Source organism: Triticum dicoccoides, chromosome 1B (assembly GCF_002162155.2).
Source record: "Triticum dicoccoides isolate Atlit2015 ecotype Zavitan chromosome 1B, WEW_v2.0, whole genome shotgun sequence".
Lineage (NCBI taxonomy): Eukaryota > Viridiplantae > Streptophyta > Magnoliopsida > Poales > Poaceae > Triticum > Triticum dicoccoides.
This window is the reverse complement of record NC_041381.1, coordinates 559,948,529-559,973,269: the sequence shown is the minus strand read 5'-3', so window position 1 is coordinate 559,973,269 and position 24,741 is coordinate 559,948,529. Positions and strand designations below refer to the sequence as shown.

Sequence of the window (24,741 nt, the reverse complement as noted above, 5' to 3'; positions counted from 1 at the left end):
GTACGCCCAAGATTTTTGAAATGATGCCAAACATGCTGGATATTTTAAGTGATGTATCTTCTATAAGTCTGTAAGAAAACTATGTAGTATTATATGGAACAACCTCGTTATTCTTAATTTGGACGTTGATCATGTCGAACTGGTGTGATGATTCCATTTACTCCAATGTGAAATTTTGCTCTTCTATAACTGAAATGAGATCAAGAATAATCATGATTTTTCAGGTGGTTGACGCCTGAGAAATGCTCTTGTAAGCGCTCTCTACTCATAAATCTGACCATCCTTTTCTTTTATGAGCATACCAGTGATCTTGATTAGCATTTGTAATCATGTTACAACTAGAGTAATTTTGTGCTTTGTGTATATTTTGTGCCAGAAACCACATTTATCCACTGACCTTCCAGTAACCAGATATAGGAGGTACATAAATATAAATCTTTTCCGCTGGATGCAATGGACGATTTTTTATAGAATCTATAATGGGAGCAATGTTACATGTTTATGCCATTTATTTTCTGCAACAATCTTTCAACTAGAGTTATTGAAGATCAACTATCCATTATATAGTATTTAGAGTACAAATAAAACCATGGTTTTTATGATGGTCTGAGGGTTATATCAAATTAGTTCTTCACATACATGTTTCGGGATTGCACCCAAAAATATTATTGTGCCTCAAATGGTTTTTGTGCACAGGGATTTTAATGTTGAAGCTTTGACAAAGAAGCTCGATCATCACGTTATGTTTGCTACTGGTGGTGGTAGTGATTTTTTCACTCACAGTGTTCTGCCTAAATATTGGACATCATGGAGACCATGACGTTGCTAATTGTAATACAATCTCAACATAATCATTCTTAAATTCATTGTTGTAAAACTTGACCCTTGGTTCTTCGACTTTGTGTTGACGTTAATAACCAACTTGTATATTTGCTCGTGAAATTGTGCAACCATATTATGATTACCAAAGTACCTCATTTCCTCTTGTTGTTTATGGTTATTTTAGTTTTGTTAAAGAAGTTGATATATATGGTGCAAATTATTCATCTCTGCAATTGTGATCCTATTTTCGCAATATCTTCCGGTACTTGGGCGAGATCGCAGCATACGATGGTCTTGAAGTGTTTTTGTTGTATGTTTGGTGCTTGTGATTTGACTATGAAGTATGTCAGTTATTAAAAGAGCAAATCCAGCATGCTACTACATGGTCCGAGAATGTTTATACTGAAAATTAGCTATCTCAGGTGTCTAGCTTATCTTTGGGAAACTCTTCTTGTCTGTAGCTTTGAAGACGTGTTGCCTTGTTTAGTGGATTCTTTGTTGATGAAATGTCTTGAAGGTCCAATAAAAAGCATTCATTGTTATTCTTCATCCACATAATTAACCTACTACTAACATGGAAGGATTGGTGAAGTGCTCTTGTGTACGCTTTTGGATGCCAAGAACATACATGAACTGGATGCCAGTTAACAATACATTGTCTCTAATCCTCTTACAAACTGGATTACCAGTTAATAGTCCCCAATTAATAGTATTTAATTAGCATATTAGTAGTCTTTTCTTTTCTTCAACATTTATTATAATTAAATTTATTTCATTGTATAAACTCTAAAGGGAGAAAAACAAGGGTCGTGCCATGATTTAAAAAAAAGAACAACATCTGTAGTAGTTCTATTAAGTTTCTCCACAAGGAAAATCAATTTGCTTGTTGTGACCGAACTATATTATGAATTACCAAGTTCATGCATGACCTATCAAGTACTAGTCATTTGTACGTGCTTTGCACGTGAGACTTTTATGTATAAGCAGAATATTAAAACATTGAAATTAAAAGTAAAGCGCATATACCATGATAAATTTATATTGAATATTTTGAAAGAAAATTCCTATTTTCTCATAGGAGCTCGTGGAAGATTACTTGTTACTCACATCAAATCACAATAGCACACAGATTTCTTTTTTGTGCAAACTGTTTTAGACACAACCTTTGTTTCGTGAAAAATAAATGTTATATATGTGTCATGATATATTTAAAAAGTTAATTCAAAATTGAAGTGTAGAAAAGAGAAGCTTGATGTAAAAACTATTCACCTTTTTTTTCTCCTTTTCTCACCCTTCAGTCGAGATATCCCCTAGTACTTTCTACAGCATGACTGTCTAGAAAATCAATTGAATATCCCCCTCCTCCCGCTCTCTCTAACAGTGTTACTACAGTATCACCTTAAAAAAAGGAACTCTCTCGTGCATCCATTCAAGAATACCCTGCTATTACAATAAAAAAGTACACTGCTACAGTAGGTTCCTAGCCTATCCGTCTGGAGAAGTTCCTGGCCTTTACTGGAGTAAGTACTGCTAACTTGTCACTGTAACCGCTTCACCACGTCTAGCTAGCCGAAAATTCTAGAGCTAGAATCAGATCACATGCCTGACAGAGGGTGTGATCCCCACTGCGAATCCCTTCAATTTGGGTAGTCGGATTGCTCGATCCGAATGCGCATGTGATGCCACGACTCCCTAATTTTTGGATCAATCAATTAGAACCGTCTGATCGCAATGATCCAACGGTTCATATGTTTCGCTATTCGTACACTATATAGTAGTATAGAATAGATGTAAAATGAGCTCCCTCTTTTTTTGCGAGAAGTAAAATGAGCTCCCTCAACATCGACAGAGAACTAATACCACATATTTCAGTGATAACTTATATGCCAGCGTTTTTAGTTGCAACAGCAGTAGCCAAATATGTGGATGGTTAATCACCATGTAGGGTTCTTTTAAAGGGGTCAAGCAAGTTATTTCACTACCCCTTCTGTATGTGTGACTAAATTGGAGTTTGTGTCGCATAAACATCATTCTTGGATAACTAAGTATTGTTTGGTAATACCATGGACTGTATTTTCACGTTGCCAGCCCACTCAATTTTTTAGTGATATATAAGGTAAGACACGTAAAAGTACCATACACAAAATACCAAAGGACTATGCATAACACAACCCACCAATATAGTTTATACCGTCTTCGATTTTCATATAATCTATACATACCTAATAATAAAAGAGTTATTGCTTCTGATGGCCCGTCATTAAAATTGATCACAAAGTTGCAAAATATTACCCACCAATGTCACCCATAATAAGTGACAAAAAACGTTTTGCAGGGAATCCCCGCCTGGCCGGCCCAAACATAAGAACCTACTATATTACGCTCCGCGCGCTGGAGAAAACATAGCCCGCCCGTTTAGGGCGGCCATGTGCGGGCGCATGTTTTTATAGTTTATTTTTTATTTTATTTGTCTATTTTTTAGTATTTTTTTACTTTAAATAATTAGGAACTTAAAAATCTTTTGAAATTTTAAAATAAACTGAGAATTTTGAAATAAAATGTTCAAGAAAACATAAAATGTTTGTGAATTCAAAAAATGCTCAGGATTTTTCTATAAATATTCGCATATTCAAAAAAGTGTTCGCAATTTTGAAAACAATGTTTGTAAAGTAAAAAGGTCCATAATTTTGAACAAAAGTCCGTATATTAAAAATTATTAATGAAACTGAAGAAAATATTTGCTAATTCAAAAAATGTTCACGAATTTTAAAAATGTCCTAAAATTTTTAAAACAGTTCGTGAATTACAAAGGAGTTTATTGATTCAAAAAATGTTTGCTAATTTAGAAATATTCATGCATTTCAAAAAAATTTCATGAATTCAAAAAAAATCCACCAATTTCGAAAACAGATGTTCGTCTATTCTAGAATTGTTAGTCGATACAAAAGGAAATGCTTAAAAATCATTTGTAATATAAAATATGTTCACAATTTTTAAAAAAGTTTGTAAATAGTAAACAATGTATCAAAATTTGTAAAAATGTTCATGAATGATCGAAGGTATGTATTAAACAGTAATGCTTCTGAGTCTTTGTGACTATATACCCACGTGAATTTTGAAGAATTAACTGAAGGGGTGGATTGGAATATTATAGAAACGTTTCTTGAAATTCAAAATAATTCTTTGAATGACCATGTTTTTTGACAACCACAATATTTTTTTGAAAATGTGAACATTGCTTCAATTTGTGAATAAATTAAAAAAACATTTTCTGCATTTCTGAACGAAATTTTAAAATCATGCGATGACATGTGAACAAAATATGGTCATTGCCATTGGAGATTATGATTTTTTTTTTGTTCCCGTTACAACGCACGGCCCTTTTGCTATGTTTTTAAACGGTTGAACCAAATTACTTGAAACTTGGTGGCATGTAGTAAGGTGAGCCCTCACCATGTTACTATCAAAGATCCCAGATGAATCCACCAACATTTTACCCCTCTAGTCAACAATAACCCAAGATTGCACACCTATTTTCTTGCTGGAAACAAATATAAGAGCATATATAGCCGCGACATGCAAATGCGGGTCCTCAAACATCCGCGGGCACAGACCGGGCACTCCTCAAATCATGTCGTCCACATCCGTATATCTCACCATACTAGTATGCAACGGAGGTAAAAAAGAACATATATCATCACATAACACATAGAATTGGACAAAGGAATGCACATTTCGATGACCAAAAGATAACCGACGGATGTCCAAAAGATCGCCATAGTTCACATAATTCGCATAAACGATGTACAAATTTAAATTAGATTACTAAAAAGTTGAAACTGAAGACGCAGACGACAGAGATTCACCATTTCATCGCGCGGCCCTTTGCCCTTCCGACCACCACCTAGCTGTAGGCGTCGGCGGCTGGTGGCGGATTGTTCGAGTCGTCCGACGAGGAGCCATGGTCATCGGAGGTGTCGGAGAGGACGACGAGCCCTTTTAGCCGCCGGACTTCCCTGTCCTGCTGCCGCTTGAGCTTCGCGAGCCGAGCCGCCTCCACCGCTACCTCCGCCTCACGCTCGGACTACTCAATGGTAATCCCGAGCGCCTTGGCGTTCTTCTGCCGGAGCCGCCGCGCGTCCGTCTCCGCTGTCGTAAGCGACCGACGGTAGACCCGTTCGAGGAGTCGCGCATCCTCGTCTGGCTCCGCCTCCATCCCGCGGCGGCGACACATGGACTGGTCCGCCTTCCTCCTCTCCCTTTGTCGCTGCCGCTCGTGGCGGGCGGCACGCGCCTTTGTTTTCGGCGTGCGTGTCCAGGCCGGCGGGGCGGGCACAAGCACCCCCCAGGTGTCCGCGTGGGGAGCAATAGCCGGCGGGGGCAGGGGACATCGTAGGAGAGGAGCAGATTACGCTGGCCACTTGTCGGGGCTGGGCACGGGCCGGGAGGGACCAGCGCCGGCGGGAAAGCTGCGTCTGCAGTGAGGCTGCAGATCCGGAGCTGCCCCCGGTCTCCACCTTGGACCGCTCCAAAGCGATGCGGAGGCCAAGCTCATAGTCCAGATTCAGGTCGGAGTCGGATCGGCTGTCGAAGCTCGACATTATGCCAGATTCGATCAAAAATGGTGCAGGGAGAGGAGAGGACAGAGCGAGAGAGGAGAGTAAGTGAGCTAGGGTTTTGGAGCGATGAGCCGGATGGGTTTTTTGTGGGACAACTGTGGGGTCGGTGGTGGGCCGGGCTTGTGAGGTGGACGTGCCTGGGCCACCCCATATCCGCCTTATATTTGGGCTCGATATGAGGGGTGCCAATCAACTCGAGTGTTTGAAACCCGTTTGAGGCGTCCGTCTGGATCAAAAAATCATGACCAGTTAGTGACAGGGCGAGCTGCCCGGGCGTTTGAGAGGTGTCCCGCTGTAGATGCTCTAACGAGTGCCCCATCTAAGAGCATCTCCAGCTGTTCGGCCCCCCAGGGCGCCGAAAAACTACGGGCTGGGGGCGAGCCGGCGCTAGTTTGGCCCCTGGGGGCGGCCTAGCTCCTAGCCACGCCCCCAGGCGCCGCCCCCAGCCATGGCAAATTCAAACGTAGTTCATTCCCGCGCCCAAAATAAACGCCACAATCCGGCGATCAAGCGGCCAGTAGATCGGCGATCGGATGAAAAGTTCGGTGTACAAAAAGCAGAAAGGACAGATGGCAAAGCACCAGGCGGCGAGGTCGGCCTCCGGCGTTGGCGGAGTCGGCGTGCGCGGGCTTGACGGGGTCTTTGTGCTTGGTGGCGTGGCTTCTGTGCTGCCGGCGGCATCATCGGTCGGGCTTGCCGGCGGCGTCGGCGTGTGCGTGGGCGGCGTCGGCGTGGGCGTGGGCGTCGTCGTCGAGGGAAGCTGGTCCAGGATGAGCCAACATGCGCCCTGTACCACGCCTTGACCGCCTCGTCGGTACTCTGGAGCATGTCCGCCCCGCCCAGCAGGAACGCCAAGTCGGTGTTCCTCTTCTTCGCGGCGACGCTGGTCCAGAGTAGGTCGAGCTTGACAGCGTTGGTCGTCATCAACGCCGACCACCGCGCCTCGGTCTTCTCTTCACGAAGGGTGGCCCGGACCTGTGCGTCGGCGAGGCAGTGCTGGATGGACTCCTGCACGCGCGCGGTGGACACGTCGGTGTGTTTCCCCTTCTTGGCACCTTTGTTGTCGTCCGGCCTCCCATCTGACGCGCCCGGAGTCGGCGCGTCCGGCTTGTAGGTCTCCTTGGCCTTCTCGAGGGTTCACCGGACTTCCGCCCACTTGTCGCACTTGTCAATGCACTTGTAAACGTGGAGGTACTTGAACTCAGCGTCGCTGTTGCTCTGCCGGTACAGGCCAAACATGCGCAGCAACTGCGCGGGGACAAACAAACAGTTGGCGGGTGCACACGGTGAAGAGAGGTGGGAGACCGGCGTGGCATACCTGATCCTCAATGCTGGCGACCTCCTCGACGACCCCATGCCATTTGTTGCACGCCCCCTGGATACGCCAACAATGGTTCGCCATCGCCTTCGACCTGCGCTGCATGTAGACGCCTTTGAAGTAGGGGTCGACGAGCTTGCACTCGTCGAACTCGGCCTTGATGCGCGCCCAGTACGTCTTGATGCTCTGGTTCGCGTCGGTGGTCGGGTCGAGGCAGACGACTTTCCATGCTTCAGTGAGGCATTCCTCCTCCTTGGACGCCCACTTGATGCGCGGCTCGCCTGACCTGGCCGTCCGCTTCTTCTTCTTGCGCCTCCTCGCCGACTCCTCCTCCTCCTCCTCCTCCTCCTCCTCCTCCTCCTTGTCCTCCTCCTCCTGCTCCTCCTGTTCCTCATCGGCGTAGATGTAGCCGAGCTCGCCGTCCATGCCGCCGTTGAGATCCACCGTCTCGTCCGCGGTGAAGCCGGGAGACGCGGCGGCCGCGACCGAACCTTCCGCGATGATGTTGTCCATGTGGCCTCGGTCTCGTCGGCGTCGCCAAGGTGCGAGAAGGGCAGTGCGCAGCGGCGGAAAGGGGGTGTCGGGGAGGACGCGTACGCAGGCGGCGAGTAGTTGTATGGAGGGTACTGCACTCCGATGAAGGCGGGCGAGGGCGAGGGCATGCGCTGGGCCGGGTGTCCATGGGGGAAAGTGACGTTTGGGTTGAACCCACCATGCGCGTGTTGGAAATATGCCCTAGAGGCAATAATAAAAGTATTATTATATTTCATTGTTCATGATAATTGTCTTTTATTCATGCTATAACTGTATTATCCGGAAATCGTAATACACGTGTGAATACTTAGACCACAATATGTCCCTGGTAAGCCTCTAGTTGACCAGCTCGTTGTGATCAACAGATAGTCATGGTTTCCTGACTATGGACATTGGATGTTGTTGATAACGGGATCACATCATTAGGAGAATGATGTGATGGACAAGACCCAATCCTAAGCATAGCATAAAAGATCGTGTAGTTCGTTTTGCTAGAGCTTTTGCCAATGTCGAATATCTCTTCCTTAGACCATGAGATCGTGTAACTCCCGGATACCGTAGGTGTATCAAACGTCACAACATAACTGGGTGACTATAAAGGTGCATTACAGGTATCTCCGAAAGTAGCTGTTGGGTTGACACGGATCGAGACTGGGATTTGTCACTCCGTATGACGGAGAGGTATCTCTGGGCCCACTCGGTAATGCATCATCGTATTGAGCTCAATGTGACCAAGGTGTTGGACACGGGATCATGCATTACGGTACGAGTAAAGTGACTTGCCAGTAACGAGACTGAACAAGGTATTGGGATACCGACGATCGAGTCTCGGGCAAGTAACGTACCGATTGACAAAGGGAATTGCATACAGGGTTTGATCGAATCCTCGACATCATGGTTCATTCAATGACAACATCGAGGAGCATGTGGGAGCCATCATGGGTATCCAGATCCCGCTGATGGTTATTGACTGAGAGCGTCTCGGTCATGTCTGCATGTCTCCCGAACCCGTAGGGTCTACACACTTAAGGTTCGGTGACGCTAGGGTTATGAAGATATGTATATGCAGAAACCCGAATGTTGTTCGGAGTCCCGGATGAGATCCCGGACGTCACAAGGAGTTCCGGAATGGTCCGGAGGTAAAGAATTATATATAGGAAGTGCTATTTCGGGCTTCGGGACAAGTTTCGGGGTTGTCGGTATTGTACCGGGACCACCGGAAGGGTCCCGGGGGTCCACCGGGTGGGGCCACCTGTCCTGGGGGGCCACATGGGCTGTAGGGGGTGCGCCTTGGCCTTCATGGGCCAAGGGCACCAGCCCCTATAGGCCCATGCGCCTAGGGTTTCCCCCTAGGAGGAGTCCTAGTGGTGGAAGGCACCCCTAGGTGCCTTGGGGGGGAGGGAAACCTCCCCTAGGCCGCCGCCCCCCCTAGTAGATCTCATCTACTAGGGCCGGCGCCCCCCCTGGCACCCCTATATATAATGGGGGAGAGGAGGGACTTCATACACCAGCCCCTGGCGCCTCCATCTTTCCCCGTTACGTCTCTCCCTCGTAGTCTCGGCGAAGCCCTGCTGCTGTGACGCCCTGCATCCACCACCACGCCGTCGTGCTGCTGGATCTTCATCAACCTCTCCTTCCCCCTTGCTGGATCAAGAAGGAGGAGACGTCTCCCGTTCCGTACGTGTGTTGAACGCGGAGGTGCCGTCCGTTCGGTGCTGGTCATCGGTGATTTGAATCACGTCGAGTACGACTACATCATCACCTTGCAAGCTTCCGCACGCGATCTACAAGTGGTATGTATATGCAAACTCTCTCCCTTGACTCGTTGCTTAGATGAACTCATAGATGGATCTTGGTGAAGCCATAGGAAAATTTTTAATTTTCTGCAACGTTCCCCAACAGTGGTATCAGAGCCAGGTTTATGCGTAGTTCTCTTTGCACGAGTAGAACACAATTTTGTTGTGGGCGTGGATTTTGTCATCTTACTTGCCTCTACTAGTCTTTTCTTGCTCAACGGTATTGTGGGATGAAGCGGCCCGGACCAACCTTACACGTACGCTTACGTGAGACCGGTTCCACCGATTGACATGCACTAGTTGCAGAAGGTGGCTGGCGGGTGTCTGTCTCTCCCACCTTAGTTGGAGCGGAATCGATGAACAGGGCCCTTATGAAGGGTAAATAGAAGTTGACAAAATCACGTTGTGGTGATTCGTAGGTAAGAAAACGTTCTTGCTAGAACCCAATTGCAGCCACGTAAAAGATGCAACAACAATTAGAGGATGTCTAACTTGTTTTTGCAGCGATTGATTATGTGATGTGATATGGCCAGAAGTTGTGATGAATGATGAATTGTGATGTATGAGATCATGTTCTTTGTAATAGGATTCACGACTTGCATGTCGATGAGTATGACAACCGGCAGGAGCCATAGGAGTTGTCTTTATTTTTTGTATGACCTGCGTGTCATTGAATAACGTCATGTAAACTACTTTACTTTATTGCTAAACGTTAGTCATAGAAGTAGAAGTAGTCGTTGGCGTGACAACTTCAAGAAGACACGATGATGGAGATCATGATGATGGAGATCATGGTGTCAAGCCGGTGACAAGATGATCATGGAGCCCCGAAGATGAAGATCAATGGAGCTATATGATATTGGCCATATCATGTCACAACTATATAATTGCATGTGATGTTTATTATGTATTATGCATCTTGTTTACTTAGGACGACGGTAGTAAATAAGATGATCCCTTATAAAATTTCAAGAAGTGTTCTCCCCTAACTGTGCACCGTTGCTATAGTTCGTCGTTTCTAAGCACCACGTGATGATCGGGTGTGATGGATTCTTACGTTCACATACAACGGGTGTAAGACAGTTTTACACAGCGAAAACACTTAGGGTTAACTTGACGAGCCTAGCATGTGCAGACATGGCCTCGGAACACGGAGACCGAAAGGTCGAACACGAATCGTATAGAAGATACGATCAACATGAGAATGTTCACCGACGATGACTAGTCCGTCTCACGTGATGATCGGACACGGGCTAGTCGACTCGGATCGTGTAACACTTAGATGACTAAAGGGATGTCTAATCTAAGTGGGAGTTCATAATTTGATTAGAACTTTATTATCATGAACTTAGTCTAAAACCTTTGCAAATATGTCTTGTAGATCAATGGCCAACGCTAATGTCAACATAAACTTCAACGCGTTCCTAGAGAAAACCAAGCTGAAAGATGATGGCAGCAACTATACGGACTGGGTCCGGAACCTGAGGATCATCCTCATAGCTGCCAGGAAACAATATGTCCTAGAGAACCAAGACATTATGAATGCTTGGCAGTCTCGCACTGATGATTACTCCCTCGTTCAGTGCGGCATGCTTTACAGCTTAGAACCGGGGCTCCAAAAGCGTTTTGAGCATCACGGAGCATATGAGATGTTCGAAGAGCTGAAACTAGTTTTTCAAGCTCATGCCCGGGTCGAGAGATATGATGTCTCCGACAAGTTCTACAGTTGTAAGATGGAGGAAAATAGTTCTGTCAGTGAGCACATCCTGAAGATGTCTGGGTTGCACAACCGTATGACCCAGCTGAACATTAACCTCCCAGATGAGGCGGTCATTGACAGAATCCTCCAGTCGCTCCCACCAAGCTACAAGAGCTTTGTGATGAACTACAACATGCAGGGAATGGAAAAGACCATTCCTGAAGTGTTCTCGATGCTGAAGTCAGCAGAGGCTGAAATCAAGAAAGAACATCAAGTGTTGATGGTCAATAAGACCACTAAGTTCAAGAAGGGCAAGGGTAAGAAGAACTTCAAGAAGGACGGCAAAGATGTTGCCGCGCCTGGTAAGCCAGTTACCAGGAAGAAGTCAAAGAATGGACCTAAGCCTAAGACTGAGTGCTTTTATTGCAAGGGGAAGGGTCACTGGAAGCGGAACTGCCCCAAATACTTAGCGGATAAGAAGGCCGGCAACACCAAAGGTATATTTGATATACATGTGATTGATGTGTACCTTACCAGTGCTCGTAGTAACTCCTGGGTATTTGATACCGGTGCCGTTGCTCATATTTGTAACTCACAGCAGGAGCTGCGGAATAAACGGAGACTGGCGAAGGACGAGGTGACGATGCGCGTCGGGAATGGTTCCAGAGTCGATGTGATCGCCGTCGGCACGCTGCCTCTACATTTACCTACGGGATTAGTTTTGAACCTTAATAATTGTTATTTAGTGCCAAGTTTGAGCATGAACATTGTATCAGGATCTCGTTTAATACGAGATGGCTACTCATTTAAGTCTGAGAATAATGGTTGTTCGATTTATATGAGAGATATGTTTTATGGTCATGCTCCGATGGTCAATGGTTTATTCTTAATGAATCTCGAGCGTAATATTTCACATGTTCATAGTGTAGATGCCAAAAGATTTAAAGTTGATAACGATAGTCCCACATACTTGTGGCACTGCCGCCTTGGTCACATTGGTGTCAAGCGCATGAAGAAGCTCCATGCCGATGGACTTTTAGAGTCTCTTGATTATGAATCGTTTGACACGTGCGAACCATGCCTCTTAGGTAAAATGACCAAGACTCCGTTCTCCGGAACAATGGAGCGAGCAACCAACTTGTTGGAAATCATACATACCGATGTGTGCGGTCCAATGAGCGTTGAGGCTCGCGGAGGATATCGTTATGTTCTCACTCTCACAGATGACTTGAGTAGATATGGGTATGTCTACTTAATGAAACACAAGTCTGAGACCTTTGAAAAGTTCAAGGAATTTCAGAATGAGGTGGAGAATCAACGTGACCGAAAGATAAAATTCTTACGATCAGATCGTGGAGGAGAATACTTAAGTCACAAATTTGGTACACACTTAAAGAAATGTGGAATCGTTTCACAGCTCACGCCGCCTGGAACACCTCAGCGAAACGGTGTGTCCGAACGTCGTAATCGCACTCTATTGGATATGGTGCGGTCTATGATGTCTCTTACCAATTTACCGCTATCATTTTGGGGATACGCTCTAGAGACAGCTACATTCACTTTAAATAGGGCACCGTCTAAATCCGTTGAGACGACACCGTATGAATTATGGTTTGGAAAGAAACCTAAGCTGTCGTTTCTAAAAGTTTGGGGATGCAAAGCTTATGTCAAGAAACTTCAACCTGAAAAGCTCGAACCCAAGTCGGAAAAATGCGTATTCATAGGATACCCTAAGGAAACTATAGGGTATACCTTCTACTTAAGATCCGAAGGCAAGATCTTTGTTGCCAAGAACGGATGCTTTCTGGAAAAAGAGTTTCTCTCGAAAGAAGTAAGTGGGAGGAAAGTAGAACTCGATGAAGTACTACCTCTTGAGCGGGATAGTGACGCAGCACAGGAAACCGTTCTTGTGATGCCCACACCAACTGAAGGGGAAAACCATGATAATGATCAAAGTACTTCGGATCAAGTTACTGCTGAACTTCGTAGGTCCACAAGGACACGTTCCGCACCAGAGTGGTACGGCAACCCTGTCCTGGAAATCATGTTGTTAGACAACAATGAACCTTCGAACTATGAAGAAGCAATGGCGGGCCCGGATTCCAACAAATGGCTTGAAGCCATGAAATCCGAGATAGAATCCATGTATGAAAACAAAGTATGGACTTTGACAGACTTGCCCGATGATCGGCGAGCGATAGAAAACAAATGGATCTTTAAGAAGAAGACGGACGCGGATGGTAATGTTACCATCTATAAAGCTCGACTTGTCGCTAAGGGTTATCGACAGGTTCAAGGGATTGACTACGACGAGACATTCTCTCCCGTAGCGAAGCTGAAGTCCGTCCGAATCATGTTAGCAATTGCCGCATACTATGATTATGAGATATGGCAGATGGACGTCAAAACAGCATTCCTTAACGGGCATCTTAAGGAAGAACTGTATATGATGCAGCCGGAAGGTTTTGTCGATCCTCGGAACGCTAACAAAGTATGCAAGCTCCAGCGATCCATTTATGGACTGGTGCAAGCATCTCGGAGTTGGAACATTCGCTTTGATGAAATGATCAAAGCGTTTGGGTTTATGCAGACTTATGGAGAAGCCTGCGTTTACAAGAAAGTGAGTGGGAGCTCTGTAGCATTTCTCATATTATATGTAGATGACATACTCCTGATGGGAAATAATATAGAATTTCTGGACAGCATTAAGGCCTACTTGAATAAGTGTTTTTCAATGAAGGACCTCGGAGAAGCTGCTTATATATTAGGCATCAAGATCTATAGAGATAGATCGAGACGCCTCATAGGTCTTTCACAAAGCACATACCTTGATAAGATTTTGAAGAGATTCAGAATGGATCAGTCCAAGAAGGGGTTCTTGCCTATGTTACAAGGTGTGAGACTGAGCTCAGCTCAGTCACCGACCACGGCAAAAGATAAAGAAGAGATGAGTGTCATCCCCTATGCTTCAGCCATAGGATCTATTATGTATGCCATGCTGTGTACCAGACCCGATGTAAACCTTGCCGTAAGTTTGGTAGCAAGATACCAAAGTAATCCCGGCAAGGAACACTGGACAGCGGTCAAGAATATCCTGAAGTACCTGAAAAGGACGAAGGACATGTTTCTCGTTTATGGAAGAGACGAAGAGCTCGTCGTAAAGGGTTACGTCGACGCTAGCTTCGACTCAGATCTGGATGACTCTAAGTCACAAACCGTATACGTGTATATGTTGAATGGTGGAGCAGTAAGCTGGTGCAGCTGCAAGCAGAGCATCGTGGCGGGATCTACGTGTGAAGCGGAGTACATGGAAGCCTCGGAGGCAGCACATGAAGCGATTTGGGTGAAGGAGTTCATCACCGACCTAGGAGTCATACCCAATGTGTCGGGGCCGATCAAACTCTTCTGTGACAACACTGGAGCTATTGCCCTCGCCAAGGAGCCCAGGTTTCACAAGAACACCAGGCACATCAAGCGTCGTTTCAACTCCATCCGTGAAAATGTTCAAGATGGAGACATAGAGATTTGCAAAGTGCACACGGATCTGAATGTCGCAGATCCGCTGACTAAACCTCTCTCGCGTGCAAAACATGATCAACACCAGAACTCTATGGGTGTTCGATTCATCACAATGTAACTAGATTGGTGACTCTAGTGCAAGTGGGAGACTGTTGGAAATATGCCCTAGAGGCAATAATAAAAGTATTATTATATTTCATTGTTCATGATAATTGTCTTTTATTCATGCTATAACTGTATTATCCGGAAATCGTAATACACGTGTGAATACTTAGACCACAATATGTCCCTGGTAAGCCTCTAGTTGACCAGCTCGTTGTGATCAACAGATAGTCATGGTTTCCTAACTATGGACATTGGATGTCGTTGATAACGGGATCACATCATTAGGAGAATGATGTGATGGACAAGACCCAATCCTAAGCATAGCATAAAAGATCGTGTAGTTCGTTTTGCTAGAGCTTTGCCAATGTCGAATATCTCTTCCTTAGACCATGAGATCGTGTAACTCCCGGATACCGTAGGAGTGCCTTGGGTGTATCAAACGTCACAACGTAACTGGGTGACTATAAAGGTGCATTATAGGTATCTCCGAAAGTAGCTGTTGGGTTGACACGGATCGAGACTGGGATTTGTCACTCCGTATGACGGAGAGGTATCTCTGGGCCCACTCGGTAATGCATCATCGTATTGAGCTCAATGTGACCAAGGTGTTGGACACGGGATCATGCATTACGGTACGAGTAAAGTGACTTGCCAGTAACGAGACTGAACAAGGTATTGGGATACCGACGATCGAGTCTCGGGCAAGTAACGTACCGATTGACAAAGGGAATTGCATACAGGGTTTGATCGAATCCTCGACATCGTGGTTCATCCGATGACAACATCGAGGAGCATGTGGGAGCCATCATGGGTATCCAGATCCCGCTGATGGTTATTGACTGAGAGCGTCTCGGTCATGTCTGCATGTCTCCCGAACCCGTAGGGTCTACACACTTAAGGTTCGGTGACGCTAGGGTTATGAAGATATGTATATGCAGAAACCCGAATGTTGTTCGGAGTCCCGGATGAGATCCCGGACGTCACAAGGAGTTCCGGAATGGTCCGGAGGTAAAGAATTATATATAGGAAGTGCTATTTCGGGCTTCGGGACAAGTTTCGGGATTGTCGGTATTGTACCGGGACCACCGGAAGGGTCCCGGGGGTCCATCGGGTGGGGCCACCTGTCCTGGGGGGCCACATGGGCTGTAGGGGGTGCGCCTTGGCCTTCATGGGCCAAGGGCACCAGCCCCTATAGGCCCATGCGCCTAGGGTTTCCCCCTAGGAGGAGTCCTAGTGGTGGAAGGCACCCCTAGGTGCTTTGGGGGGGAGGGAAACCTCCCCTAGGCCGCCGCCCCCCTAGTAGATCTCATCTACTAGGGCCGGCGCCCCCCCTGGCACCCCTATATATAGTGGGGGAGAGGAGGGACTTCATACACCAGCCCCTGGCGCCTCCATCTTTCCCCGTTACGTCTCTCCCTCGTAGTCTCGGCGAAGCCCTGCTGCTGTGACGCCCTGCATCCACCACCACGCCGTCGTGCTGCTGGATCTTCATCAACCTCTCCTTCCCCCTTGCTGGATCAAGAAGGAGGAGACGTCTCCCGTCCCGTACGTGTGTTGAACGCGGAGGTGCCGTCCGTTCGGCGCTGGTCATCGGTGATTTGAATCACGTCGAGTACGACTACATCATCACCTTGCAAGCTTCCGCACGCGATCTACAAGTGGTATGTAGATGCAAACTCTCTCCCTTGACTCGTTGCTTAGATGAACTCATAGATGGATCTTGGTGAAGCCGTAGGAAAAATTTTAATTTTCTGCAACGTTCCCCAACAGCGCGTCCCCGTCGGTGTAGCCCAGCGATCCCCATGGCTGCGGCGACGGAGACCCGACGCCTTGCTGGCCCCAGGGCGCATACTGCGCGTGGTTGCTGGGGGGATTCATCATCCCCGCGCGAGTCCCCTCGGCCTCGGCCTGGTCCGCCGAAGCGGCAGCGGGAGCCGCGCATGCCGCGTTGTTGCGGGCCTTCTTGGCGAGGGCCCTGTTCCGCCGGTCGGCGGTGACGGCCTCCCGTCGCTGCACTTCTACCCTCCAATCGGTGTTTGTCATGCCCGGCGGCTTGGACGGCGGCGCCCTCGGCTTCCTCTGTTTCGTCTGGGCGACGGAGGCGGTCGCGGTTGCCGCGGCGCGGGGAACGGCGTACTTCTTCGGTGCCATGGCGGCCGGCTGGGAGGCGAGCGGGAGGTAGATTGGCGGGAGGAAAGGAGGAAATGGGAGGGAAGTGGGAAAAAGTGGGAAGAAACGGCGGGAAGAGGCGCTCGACTCGCCGACAATGCGGACCCACGCGCCCTTTTCGCTTGTGCCGGCGCCCCAGGCGCCCCCAGGGCGCCGGGTTCTGCCTGGGTCCGCTGGCATCAGTTTCGGCCCGAGCCGGCGAAAAACGGGCTTCTAGAGGGGGGCGACTGGGCCGTTTTTTTGGTGCCGGCGCGGCAAAAACGCCTGGAGAGGCTGGAGATGCTCTAATTGACCAAACCAACCAAATCGAAGCGCTTCAAGTGTGGAACGAATCCACCAAGTTTGGAGTCAATCCAACCAAGTTGGAGCCGCCAATGAACAAGTTTGGTGAAAATCAACGATCAACCACTAATCTAGACAGAACTTCTCTCACAATGAGCCATCTCGCCCATTGATTGAACTGAGATCAACAGTCCACAAGTACTGCACCTGTGGCCCGGGTTAAGCTGCCATCTCACCCCGACGTGGAGAGATCAGCCCAACATATCCCGAGCTACGTGCTGCCATTAACTCTGGAGACGCAAGGTTTGACAAACAAGGACCACTGACCACGTGACTACTCTGTGTCACTGTACACGCCACGGCAACCTCACGCTTCAATGCTTCATGCTTCTTTGGTTTGGCCCATCAAGCAGCACCAACCATCATTGGAAAATCTCCGACAAAATATCAAAAGCAAAAACAAAACTTGCACGAATCCTTCATAATCAGTCCAGAGCAAAGCCATCAGAAGTTAGCTAGCACACCGACAAAATAAGGCAGAGAACCCATCAGGCGCCTAGTTTACAGGTGGCCCGCTCCTCTCCGGATGATGAAAACGATGGCCTATCCATCGGCCAAACCCTCAATCCCCATCACCTAAATAAAAAAGATCCCCAAAAAAGATCAGAAGCTTTGTGTGCTTCCAACCCATAACAAACTTCGCTTTGCTGGTGTGGTGGGATCCGAAACTAAATTATTTCCTCTTGGAGATTTGCGCCCTGGAAGATATAAAAAAAATCCTCCCTGGTATTTTTCTTGACGATGAAGGAAAAGGAGAGGGACGATAACCTCTAGGGGCCGGGGAGTAAAGTATCCACCAGTCAAGCTAACCTGCCCTGCAACTCCCTTCCTGTTCGTCTTTGGCCTACCTCCAGCGAGGGAGGACTAGGAGCAGGAGCAGGAGCAGGGGGGCCGCCTCCACTCCATCCAATCCGATCCAATCCGATCCACGGGAGAAAAGCCAAAGGTCAGCGACTTCTTTCTTCTCTCGATGCTTAGTTTCGAGCAAAAGATGGTTTTTTTGGGGGTTGCTAATTCGCCCCGGTGTGCTCCAAATCAAGAACACGGTGGAGCCTGTTCCATCCCCCCTCCCGTCGAATCGAATAATATAATATCGTTCTGTTGCGAAGGATCGATTAGGGTGCCTGTTCGTTCGGGGATTTATGCGAGGATTTGTTTAGGTTGGGATCGACGACGGGTCTCGCCGCTAATTTTGTTTCCGGGGCAGCTCGATGTTGTGTGAATCTTGAGAAGTGTCCGAATTGGTCCCTTGTTTTCGCTCTTCTTTTAGGTGGGAATAGTACCCTGTTCCCCGTAGAATAGAATCGGCACCTCATTCTTGGGCTGGGAATCCAGGCTCTTGATCTCCGCCTCCCCTTCTCGGAGATCTCGGTGTCGCCGCGGCTTCAGTTGGGTATTCTCTTTAGGAATTATTAGGGCTGTCTGCCACTCCTGTTCCTAAAGAATCAGAAATATTAGAGCTAACTTTGTGTTAGATGCAAGACCTAGCTTTGTTCTTCTCCTTGTTCTTGTCCGCCATGCTGATCTCCTGTGAGATATGCCTGATTGCCATTGCAGTGTGGAATTTAGTCACACATGGACACCATGCTTCTCATGTTGTTCCACTTGTTCTTGATAAAATTGTTCCTGATATGCTGCACTTATTCTCATGGATGATAAATTATCTCATGTGTGGTTGTTTTCTTGGGGATTTATGCAGATTATTACCCTTCAACTGACTCATTGTGCACGGTTCACAGATTTGACTTCTGCTCGTGTGCTACGCTTGATCGACCGAAGGATTGGCGTTATGGCAGAAGCTGACATCACGCGCTACTGGTGCCATGAATGTCAGCAGGCTGTCGAGGAGGCCATGGTGGAGGAGCTCAAGTGTCCATTGTGTGATGGTGGGTTCGTCGAAGAGATGACCGTTGAGCAGGTTGAGGCATTGACAGAGCAAGGGGCAACTCAGTGGGACCCTCTGGACAACCCTTTTGAGCAGGCAGGATCGCCGGGGGACAGCGATGATGAAGAGAATAGTGATATAGGCCGTGAGTTTGAGGGTTTCATCAGAAGGCATCGACGGGCATCGGCACTGCGCCGTGTGCTTGATAGCATCCATGATGACCTTAGAGATGACAGGGAAAGGGACAACTCCGTTCTGATCAGTGCTTTCAACCAGGCCCTCGCTCTACAAGGTGCAGCGCTTGACCCTGACGAGGACCGAGGTGACCATGGTAACGCAAATAATGATGATGGTTTGCTAGACGAGTATGTCCTCGGGGCAGGGCTTAGTCTGCTTCTTCAACATTTGGCTGAGAATGACCCAAGCCGGTATGGTACTCCTCCAACGAAGAAAGAAGCAGTCGAAGCCCTGCCCACGGTCAAAATCGAAGAGGTCGTCAGCTGTTCAGTCTGTCTTGATGATCTTGATATAGGGTCCCAGGCTAAGCAGCTGCCTTGTGAACATAAGTTCCACTCACCATGTATCCTGCCATGGCTTGAACTCCATAGTTCCTGCCCAGTTTGCCGGTTCGAGCTGCCATCTGATGAGACAAAAGACTTGAGCGAGCCTAGCAACGTTGATCGGATAGAGAGCAGCCATGAGGATGCAAGAGCTGATGGCCCTGGAAACAATGGTGAGGACAGTAACACAAACGACAGGGAGGACAGTAACAGACCTTGGGCCCTTGTTCCTTGGTTTAATGGCCTATTCTCGACACCTGAGCCGCAAACTGTCAGAGCTACTTTGACTGATCAGCAGCTGCCTCCTGCTTCTGGAACCAACCCAAATGCAGGGCATAGTTGATCTTATCCACTGTTGTGAATAATGACCATACATCTAAGGATAGTGATGCAACTTTGTCAGTAGAACTCTTCTTTCCATCTTATCGATCATCTATCTGGATGAACAACAGGGTACAAAGTTTGTGGCTACTTTGACATATGATTTGCGCTCATTTCACTTTGCTTCAGTGTTATGGCTAAGTCAACCCCATGTCTTACTACACTAATTTCTTTCTTTCCTCTTTGGCGCTGCGAATGATGCATTCATAATCCTTTGATATATTGAGCTACTACTAGTCTTGTTTCACTTGTAAACATCGACCAGAAAGCAACCTTGTTAAAATGTCCCCTTACGCTTTATGTAGTGGTTTTCTTACCTATCATGCCTCTAGAAGCTTCTACAAAGCTTTGCTTCCGGTAGCTTGCCTGCCAAGCCGCCTGTAGGTGAACGGCCGAAGGATGGTCAAAAAGATTATGAGTATAGTCTGTAGGGAAGTCAAGCTAATGCTTGTGCATAAAGTTGGTGGAGGTATTGTTGGCCAAAAGTATACATCTGTTTGAAGATAACTCAAGCTAATGCTGTGCATAAAGTTAGGTATTGTTGCCCAAAATTATACATCTGGTTGGAAAAAAAAACAACTTTTAACAGTGTCGTCGCTTTGATGGAATTCCTTAGCTACTCCTATCATGCCTAAATTCCCCCCTCCTGCTATTACCAAAATGTTTTGCTATGGATATGCCATCCCCTTCTGTATAATCCTTTGAACAGTTCACGTTTCATTTGTTTTCAGTTTAACTAAATGGTCCTATCAACCTTGTGGTGTTAATTTGATTAAACCTTTGAATGATTCAGGTTTCATTTGTTTTTGGTTTAAAGAAATGTCCTATTCCTCTGCTTACCTGTGACAGTTGTTTGCTCCAAGTTGATCGCTGCCCCTTGTCTTAAGCCCACATTATTGCCCATTTGTTTAGTGGATGCCATGGGATTGAAATGATGCGATATCTAAGATAATCGCATCTAAATCTAAACCAGTCTGTTCATCTTTTGTCAAGCAGCAAATGCTCGGTTCCTCGGGACCGTGGCGGCATCGGAGAAAATTAATGGCAAGCTTAGTGGCCGTGGGATTTATGCTATGCTATACTTGCCTTTGCATTATGCATCCGATTATTATTCCTGAAATTTTAAGAGGTGCTTACAAGCATAAGCTTTGATATGAATTCCTTGTTGTGATACTAATCAATGGTTGTCCGGTGGCATTCGATTCTTGAGTGCCAGACTGCCAGGTGCCAAAAACCTGCTGCCAGGTTTACAGAAATCAGCCAAATTACTCCACTGGTGAATGTTCGTTAATAATTGATTGTGTTACTGCTGATCATATTCTCTTTGTTCAACAAAATGGTTGATGTTCAACATTTGTTTTTTCTTCCTTAGGATCAAGGGGATTACGGCTCCCGTTTTCATTCACATGAACCCGCACAAACCGGCTGCGCATTGAGCAACACCCCAAATATATCTAGCTAGAGCACATTCCAGAAACAAATGACCAATACTTTCTTCCCTATCACAAGATCTACACTCACTGTTATTCCCTTTTCAACCCCTCCTGATCAGAACATCCTTAGTCAAATACTACTCCCTCCATTTACATGTACTCTATAAGAGATGTTCTAAGTCTTTTTTTTTTCTGAATCGAATATATATCAACATGCTTTAGTGTGTTTGTTCGCTCATTTCAGTCCGTATGTAGTCCCTATTGAAATATCCTAATCATCTTGTATACTTGTGTGAAGGGAGGGAGTACTATTACTCTGAGAGGAGCTCTAACTAGCCACATCTTCCTGCTTGGCCATTTAGCTTGGCTAGGGATTACACTGAAGAAGCACCAAACTTGCTACGTACCAATTTACTCCATTCGTACAAAAATATAAGATGTTTTTGCAGTTCAAATTCAACTGCAAAAAGTCTTATATTTTCGTACAGAGGTAGTACAACTTCTACTATCAGACAGGATCACACCGTCACACATCTGCTTTAACCATTGCCATAATAAACAGCAGTCTGCGCCTCCAACCTTTTGAACCACCCCCAACCTTCAGCAAACACAACGCCAACTGTGATATTCATATTGACAGTTAAATTATAGTCTATTAAACCGACACAAAGACCAAAACCCTGTCCTTTTCCCATTGCCAACTTTATTTCCTACAAAAACTCTCGTAAAAATATTTTCTACTTCCATCACCCCTTGCGAATATCGCATGACTTTGCGCACACAAGAATATCACAGCAGAAAATGGCACAATTTCTCTGCTAAAAAGCAGAGCATTTGCTCCGGCGAACAAAGAACAGCTTCTTTACTGCCGGTCAAGTGCATGTATGTAACTAGAATGGTGATCGTGCGGGGAGATGTTAACGCCTCCATCCGCATCCACTTATCGCTATCCCAAATTCCTCATCTCCAGAGTGCGGAGTTGGGTTGCGATGCCGTTGCACCCCCAACTTTCGGTAGCCAGCTTTAGACACGACCTGTGGAGCAGCTTGCATATCACCATCCTTCTTGTTTTCTCCCCTGTCAGGTATCAGGTGGAAAAAGATTTATGACCGCGTCGATGTCAAACCTGTTAAGCAAGAATTTCACGAGGTCAAATTGCTTAGATAAGGGAACAATTGGTGTACCACATAATATTTTACAAGAATTTTCCAGTTCTTTGTTGTGCCAAATCATGGTAAAATCTTGGCTTTCAGGTGGAGCTCGTAGCAGACAGTCTAGTGCCAGTCCTAGCTCATCTAGCATGTATCCGGTGTACGGAACCCCAGGATCCATTTTTTTCAGATCTAGTGGAACTAGAGTCAAGACTCGAGAGCACCCACTGATGAAGAAAGGTTAAACAAGAATTACTCATACAGCACCTATGTGATGAATAGAAGTCAGACTCAAACAAATGAGGAAGAATGACAATATCCAGCATAAGTTGGTGCAAGTTTTGGTGTATGTTGTCCAAGAAAGAGAGCATCATCAACTTTTCCGGAAAAAATACATAGGCAAGTTTGGTGCGATACTGTTGATCAGTACCATCTCTACCAGGGAGACAAATCCTGATGCACCTAACACAGAGAAAGTGATAATACATCTGCAATTAACCAGGAGGCGAAATGTGGCACCACTGCATACAACTAAAGGGGAATACTGCGCACGAAAGTGACTAATGTTAATCTGATCACTGGAATATGAAAAAGAGAGCAAAATCAAAAGCACTGACCAGGAATTGAAATGCCATATGCTCCAAAGATACTCCCAACAAAGAATACGGAAGATGTCCCTCTCGACCACCTCAACATAATCTAATTTAAATCACAGATTTCTTTGAAACAAATCTAACCACGTGTCATAAGAGCACACATATACACAGATATAAGCGAGGTAAAAAATCTCAAGTGCAAATTTGGCATTAGATACCATATCAGGAACGAACCCTTTCAGGTGCTTCCACGGTGCCCGTGAACTGCAAGAGCATCATAACCACTAGACCAGACTAGTTGCTCAGCGAGCATCGCTCAACAGTAACTGTCAATAAGTGTAAGATAGTCGCCGCCGTGATAGTTTATTTGCAGGCTCAGGCAGCATATATTCTGTGAAAACCACAGAAAGCTGGGGTGCTGTGCGGGGAATATTGAGATTGGGATGTGGGCAAGGAGCATCAACAAAAAGAAATAAAACCATGCATCTAGGAGCATTAATGAGAAAGAAAATGCATATGAAAAGCATAGCTCACCGAATTGTGCGTGCAACTTGAGGTTGAACACAGATGCCAAGGACACTGAGAAAAGAATTGATGCCATGGCGCTTGGACGAAGAACCTCCATTCATGAGATAAGTAGCTCATACAAATGGGATGTGCTATTCACGATCGGTTCCAATTGGATGTGTACTTTACTTTATATATGCCTCCAACGACCAATTTACAAAGGATGATTGGAAAAGGAACAAATCGTGTACTAGTGTACACTTATGGGAAAAAGGATAAGAGACTAAGGAACTTCAGTTTTATTGACAATGGATAGATTCTTAGACCAAAGCAGTTTTTCTTGTTTACCATAAAAACACATAAAACCCTGAACTTCCAGTGAAGACGCCAATTTTTTTTATGCCTTCCATTCCCCCCTACCAGCTGCATCAGATTCATTTATTTTCTTATAACATTATCTGGTTAACGAGGTCTATTCACTGTGTACTCCTCCATTAGAATTTTATGTGGTACCCCTCCATCAGAAAAGTCTCTAGACTGGCAAAGATGCAGAGGCAACTAAGCGTCAAAGAGGTTCACAAACGCTAGATCAGAAAGCTTCAGGTCATATATAACCTACAGTTCTAAATAGCTGCCCGGACCAGTCTCTTACAACTGAATATGCTCCCACGAGCTGATGCTGCTTTGCAAAAGATGGAAGAGCAAAGGGTGATGCTTTGGATTCTTCTTTTGATAACCTCTTTACATGTTGATAGCAAGACTGCCCACCCTCCAGTTCAAACAGTATGCAAAACCTGACAGGTTACCTAAGGAAAATAAACTGAAGCAAGTAGAAACAGATAGATAAATTGACATACCCATGCTACACAGACGTGCACAGTCATTAGCACATAGGAGTAAACACAGTAACTTTGTGAATGGGGAAATAAATCTGTGGTAGTGTCATAAACATCATAATACAGAGAGCAAACGTTCTCCACTAAAACCTATGAGAGCCTTACTGTTTCGAAGGGAGAAGAAAGATGAAGCATATTACAAACTTATCATTCCCAGGGAGAAGAAAGGAAGACCTTACTGGAAGGGTTAGTGGAATCAGTGATAGTAAAGCATAAAGAGGGATATTCCTGATGGTTCATTCCTTTAAGTGCAGAAGACCATTAAACCGTTGCAGCTGAAAATGTCTCACAGGTGGTCCCAAGTGTCTTGACATATACCACTGGCACAGTTCTAATGAGGTGCCAGTTCAATCAATTGAATCACACATAGAGAACTGGTGCATAAGTACAGAAGGCACAAAGGGAGGGA

The 24,741-nt window shown here is 46.1% G+C and overlaps 1 protein-coding gene across 2 annotated transcripts; it reads left to right on the top strand.

Moving 5' to 3' along the window:
- The first annotated feature begins 17,592 nt into the window (after positions 1 to 17,592).
- LOC119348737 (E3 ubiquitin-protein ligase SIRP1-like) lies at positions 17,593 to 19,916 on the top strand. 2 transcript variants are annotated; one of them, XM_037616724.1, is made up of 2 exons: positions 17,593 to 17,869; positions 18,623 to 19,916. In XM_037616724.1, exon 2 carries the CDS (start codon positions 18,713 to 18,715, stop codon positions 19,709 to 19,711), a length of 999 nt encoding a protein of 332 aa, XP_037472621.1. In that variant the 5' UTR covers positions 17,593 to 17,869; positions 18,623 to 18,712; the 3' UTR covers positions 19,712 to 19,916. The 2 variants fall into 2 exon arrangements, with proteins under 2 accessions (XP_037472621.1, XP_037472619.1); XM_037616722.1 differs by having other exon boundaries at positions 17,598 to 17,869; positions 18,663 to 19,916.
- The last annotated feature ends 4,825 nt before the right edge of the window (positions 19,917 to 24,741 follow it).

Bases quoted from the DNA above. Each gene is read 5' to 3' on its own strand.
- LOC119348737 (XM_037616724.1), top strand. From the start codon at position 18,713: ATGGCAGAAGCTGACATCACGCGCTACTGGTGCCATGAATGTCAGCAG.